Source organism: Sinocyclocheilus rhinocerous, unplaced genomic scaffold (assembly GCF_001515625.1).
Source record: "Sinocyclocheilus rhinocerous isolate Xijiao unplaced genomic scaffold, SAMN03320098_v1.1 scaffold3323, whole genome shotgun sequence".
NCBI lineage: Eukaryota > Metazoa > Chordata > Actinopteri > Cypriniformes > Cyprinidae > Sinocyclocheilus > Sinocyclocheilus rhinocerous.
Genome location: NW_015662926.1, coordinates 176,616 through 182,615, shown reverse-complemented (window position 1 = coordinate 182,615; position 6,000 = coordinate 176,616). Strand labels below are relative to the sequence as shown.

The 6,000-nt window shown below is 34.5% G+C and overlaps 1 protein-coding gene across 1 annotated transcript; it reads left to right on the top strand.

Moving 5' to 3' along the window:
* The first annotated feature begins 2,291 nt into the window (after positions 1–2,291).
* On the top strand, positions 2,292–4,863 carry LOC107728385 (G-protein coupled receptor 55-like). The gene is made up of 3 exons (XM_016538521.1): positions 2,292–2,360; positions 2,557–2,636; positions 3,486–4,863. Exon 3 carries the CDS (start codon positions 3,493–3,495, stop codon positions 4,414–4,416), a length of 924 nt encoding a protein of 307 aa, XP_016394007.1. The 5' UTR covers positions 2,292–2,360; positions 2,557–2,636; positions 3,486–3,492; the 3' UTR covers positions 4,417–4,863.
* The last annotated feature ends 1,137 nt before the right edge of the window (positions 4,864–6,000 follow it).

Here is a 6,000-nt window from a genome sequence, read left to right as displayed (position 1 = left end):
TTGTTCCCCAAAAGTAGGCCTGTTGCTAGGTTATCAAATACATACATAGGAAGGTATGGATATAAAGTGAAGTTGTCTTGTTTACACTTTCTATTTCTACACTGTAATTGAGTTTTATTCTAAAGGTGTACAAAATCCCCCGCTCAAATGCAATTTGCAAAGCTCATTTCTTTGATCAACGTAATCATTAATTAGATAATACAATTAACAAAACAATTACATTTGTCATTCTTCTATTACAAATATTTTGTTTTATGCTATTCTATGCATTTAAGATGCTAAACATGATTCATTTTTGTCTGCAAAGCAAGAAAAGAGCGTAATATTAAATCATGATTATTTAATCAGTAAACATCATAATTATTTTTCTCTCTGCTTCTAGAGCATCGATGAATGGAAATATCACCCTCAATCTAATCTTAATGCTATCATCTACATCTGAACACAAGCAAGCACATGAACAGACAAACGCTGTGTCACACAACAATGTAATTCTGAGAAATGACACTAGAATATTGCACTTTAAAGGATCTATACTGTGCGTGGGTTATGTGCTGCCCCCGAAACAGTCAAAACAAAAAGGAAATAATCGCTATTTCCTCTGAATTGTAATGTGATCCTCTTTGCCTCCCATGCAAGTGAAGACGTGTGTACACATGACCGATTCCTTTTTTTCATTGTTTATATGTTGCCTGTAAATCTATATATGCTTTTCAGCTTTTATTTATTTATTTGCTTTCAGTAAACTTATTTTAACACAACATTATTTATAAAACAAACATCTGGCAGTGAACATAAATCAATTAAAAAAGAAAAGAAAAGAAAAAAGATAACCATGAAGTTGTGTATGATCCATTTGAGATTTTGATATTGACAAATACAATTTTTTTAGATTACATTTTTTAAAGATATACTGTTTAAGGAAAGTGTACACTTCTTAGTGACTTTTTAATTAGTCTTTTTTAAATGAAAAATATATAAAAAATGAAATAATTGAAAATTAAAAACATAAGTATATAAATATTAGATATCTGCTCGAGAAGCAACACTTTATAAGAGATTTTGAATTATTTAGACTGTATATTGTGTTTAAAAGTATTTTGTCTTACTGCACTGGCAGAGGTTTTCACTTGCTATAAACTTGTTTATACTTAAAACAAAGTTCTACCAATGCAGTAAGATAAAAAACACACTTGCATTCAAGACACAATCAATGAAAACAAGCCTTGGTATCTAATGCGATATTGATTCTTAAGTGCATTAGTCTTGTTTTAAGAACTCATTAAGAACTTTTATTTGTTTGTTTTTGCCGTGTATATTCTATAACTGGCCACCTTTTTTGTAGTTATTTCACCATTTTAATCACGTCTTCATTTTAAATGCTCCTGTTAGTGTGATATACATTTTAAAAGTAAACCTTGCATTTAATATGAGCTCACAATAGTGATAATATAATCCATTATACTTGTAAATTAACTAGCAAAATGTTGTTTAAAATAGATTAGGATGAAGTATAGTATGTCACATTGCAGGGTGTGTTAACTTCCCAAAACACATTTCATGTCAGCTATACCCATATGAGCTGTGATTATACTGACTAAGACTAAATGAAGTAGCCTACTTAACAGGCTAACAGGAAGATATCAGAAAAGTACCAAAGGCATGTTTCTGTTAGCAAGGATGTGGTCACAGGCAAAACCTCTGAAAACAGAAGTGCTACAAACTACAGTTTTCTTTAAGGGAAAGTATCTCCTATGAGACAATTGTCGTCCTGGTAAGCACAGACACTCCTCATTTCATTTAACACTTTTTTTTTTTTTCAGGTCATAACAACCTCTTTTTTGAAGTCAGTTTAGATATTGCACAGCGGCATAGTTTCAGTAAATGAATTCTCTCTTCCAGTAAGTTTCGGTGTTCATCATTAAGGTTAATTGAAATGTTGTGTGGAAAAATATTATAGCTGTATGATATATAATTAGCAATATAACTATGTAAATACCACACTTATGCTTTGTAGTGTACAGGTGGGACAAAACCAGTCATTATTTCATTCATGAGACTAATGCTGATTTTTGTACACCAGACATGGTTTCGTGAGAGATGCAGCCTACATGTCTGAAAAAGGGAAAGACTGTGGTTTATTGACATGCATCTCAGACTAAGATGTAAAAGTAGATGAAATGTCAAAGAGGTTTAACGTTTAGCGTAAGAGGGGGTCTTACATGTTGACTGTATTTCATAGATAATACAGGAAGAAAAAAAAGACATCTGCCAGTTTGTCCTGCATAAGTCCCGTTCAACGGATTTTGCTCTTGTGGTTTATTGGCTTAAGAAAATATTGCTGATCTTTGGCAGCAGAGGTACGACCTTTACAGCTATGCAAATTTGTATGGGTGCTGTGAGATGAATGCAGGTTGTTTTGCGTGTGTGTGTGTGTGAGTGTGCATGTGTTTGTCAGAATGTCTGACTGTGTCCAAAATTGGGGGTATTTGGTCACACAGTCACCGTTTCCTTTCCATTTTTTTTTTAACGGTCATATTTTGTTTCTTAACAAAGATTTACTTCATGAGTGTATGTACCACGGAAGACACCAGTTTCACTCTAGGAGAAATTATACTTTGAAGTCATCGGCGAAGGTAAGAATATCTACTAATGAACTAAAGAGTGGCAGAAATTATATGCAGAACTATCGAATGAACTACAAAAAAACTGTCAATCATTACATTTATAATTTTCTCATATTTTTAAATTTTTTATCATATTTTTAAACATTAACGAATGTTCACATTATAGTCTCCTCAATAATATTTACATAAATGTGCATTACTATAATCATTTCAATAAATAAAGCAATTGTGCAAAATTGCACCAATTATGAATTTTAGACTATACTGATAAAAGCTAAATATTAATCATCTGTGGTGCAAAGTGCTTGATGCAGTTGATTGTAGTAAGTAAATGTTGATCATCAGCAAATTGACATCATGTTCATTTTTTATATGAGTGGAAACTTGTTCAAAATGAAAACAAAAACAGAAACTTAAAGCCCTGTAAAATGTTTGATGTGTTCGAAGTAGTATAAACCTCATTATAATGAAAAACGAGCTTCAAGTCATCCGGTACTTTCTACATGCAGCTTGCTTTTGCCTTTTAAATAAAAACAATTCTCTTACCATTTTTTTTTTTAATTTTAGAAAGAAAATGTGCAGTTCTTTGTGTGAAAAGTCTGAGCAAAGCCGTTTAAAGCATATAGGAAACCTAGCATTTTGCATTCAAAACATCCACAAAAGATTTGAAAGTTGTTCTTTTTTACTTATTTTTTTTAAATCTAAAATAAATACATAAACTGTTGCATCAACAAGTGAAAAAAGAAAGCATAACATTGATGAGTGTGCAACTGTGCATATGATATAAACATTTCAGTTGTGAAAGTTAGAAATTTCATGAAGACGTATGTGATGTATTTCGCACCTCTCTCCTGCCAGTTTCACTATGACGAACTGCTCAACTAAAGAAGTGGACACTTTAACGCAGAAGCTGGACTTGGTCATTTACGTGCCCGTCTTGGTGTTCGGCTTGGCATTAAACATTGCAGCACTGGTGGTGTTCTGTCGGCTGCTCAGAAAATGGACAGAGTCCTCCATCTACATGACCAACCTGGCCCTAATGGACCTGCTGTTGCTGCTGCAGTTGCCCTTCAAAATGCACGCAGCACACCACAAGTGGGCAGAAGACAAGAAACTATTTTGCTCCTTTCTGGAAAGTCTTTACTTTGTAGCTATGTACGGTAGCATCTACACAATTGTGTGCATAGCCGTAGACCGATACATTGCAATAAACCACCCGTTTCGAGCCAAGCAGGTGCGTTCGAAAAAAAAAGCCTTGAATGTTTGCATTTTCATCTGGGTGTTCGTTATGGCAGCGACTTCACCCATCTACACCTTCCGGGGAGAGGAAAAGGGGAATTTCACCTGTTTCCATCACTTCTCTCAGAAGGGTTGGAGCATTGCAATAATTGTGTGCCTGGAGGTCTTTGGTTTCCTGTTGCCTGCCGCAGTACTGGTGGCTTGTTCCATTCAGAGCGTCCGTACTCTCAAAGCCTCAAAGAACAGTGACCACAAGAGGCAAGCTGGTGTGAGAATCATCTACAGCAGCCTAGCGGCCTTCCTAGTGCCCTTCACCCCCTGTCACGTGGCCATATTCCTGCAGTATCTTGTCCGTAATGAATTTATTTCAGACTGCAAACAGCAAAAGAACATCGCCCTTTTTATACAGGTGTCAATAAACATTGCAAACGTGACCTGCTGCTTGGATGCACTATGTTACTATTTCATCGCAAAGGAAGTCCGATCCACCAAGGACACGCTTAGACTGTCCATCAACAGAGCAAGAACCACCAGCACCTCAGATGTTTGAGAAGTCGAATTCAGTTTATTACTTTCACAAACTTTCCAGTGGAAGTAAAGTTGTGGTCACACTAGTGAAATTTTAACGTTGAAAAAAGTCTATTTTCAACAGAGTAGCGACGTGTGAAGCACAGCTAAAAAAAAATAAAAAATAAGTAACTTTCAAACCAAACAGCTTTCTGTTGGTCAATTCAGCAAATTCACATACTTGAGCCCGCTGCAAAATCTTTCACCCTGACATGAAATTAAAATTCGTGTGGATTCCTATAGTGAAATAACTGGATTTCACCCATGAAAATATACCAAACGGTAAATGTGAAAAGACTTCAAGAAAACATTTTGGACTGATTTCAAAGTTTCTTGAGGTTAATGCATGATTTAATGGACAAATTATTACTTCTTTCATTCAAGTTTAAGGCACATTTCACCCAAAAATGAAAATGCTGTCATCATTTGGTCACACTAACGTCATTGCAAAACCGTATGAGTTTGTTTCTTGTTTCTTTTTGAACATAAAAGAAGATATTTTGAGAGATGAGAAGTTTGAAAGTCAGTGGGCTCCAATAATGTTTGATTCCCAACAGTCTTCAAAATATCATCTCTTGTGTGCAGTGTTATTGGGGGAAACACATCACAAGTATCACAAGTTACGTAATCAGATTACTTTTTTTAAAGTAACACATTACTTTTTAATTTACAAGAAAATATGTAACTTTTTCAAATACGTAATGCCAGTTACCGTTTTCCCATTTATTGTCTGACAGCTCTCCTGTCCCCATGTTGAGAGAAATCGGGAGTAAATGCAGAGGCATTGTGTGCTCTGTGTAAACATGATTGTTACTGTAGTTCTAGAATATGACATAAACCTGCAATAATTAAATATGTTAAACAACACAGATATCCTTTATGTATTTAATCCCATTTTATGAACCAATGTCTTTGCTGCTGATCTTTGATGATCCAATTCAACCATATTAATAAGCAAAAATTACTTTGGATAAACATAACATTTGTGTTTGTAACATTGTAGCATTTGCTACAGAGGTGAATTTACATTTCCTTCAGCCTGAGGCTTATTCATTTCCTTTTTGTTGTGAAATGGCTTTTTACATTTTCCAAAATGTACCTTTTTTATTAAAGCCAAATGAGCAAGCTCAGCTCAGATTTAAAAAGTAACTCAAAAGTAATGTAACGCATTACGTTCCATAAGAAGTAACTAACGCAATTAGTTACTTTTTTTAGGGAGTAATGCAATATTGTAATGCATTATTTTTTAAAAGTAACTTTCCCAACACTCCTTGTATTCTGCAGGAGAAAGAAACTCATACAGGTTTGGAATGACTTTTTTTTTTTGTTGGGTGGACTATCCATTTAATTTTACAAAGTGTGACAAATATGAGAAGAAAACGGTAATAGAACAGAATCTTTACCCCGATCTTCAGAACTGCACAGTCCCAAAATTTGTCTGGATTGGAGTTCAAGATCAGGATCACCCAAATCCATTTCATTTGTGAAACGTAAGTCTAACTTCCACAAAACTTTAGTCACTAAATTAGATATATCATTCCTTGAACCACATCCTTGAAACCCTGCC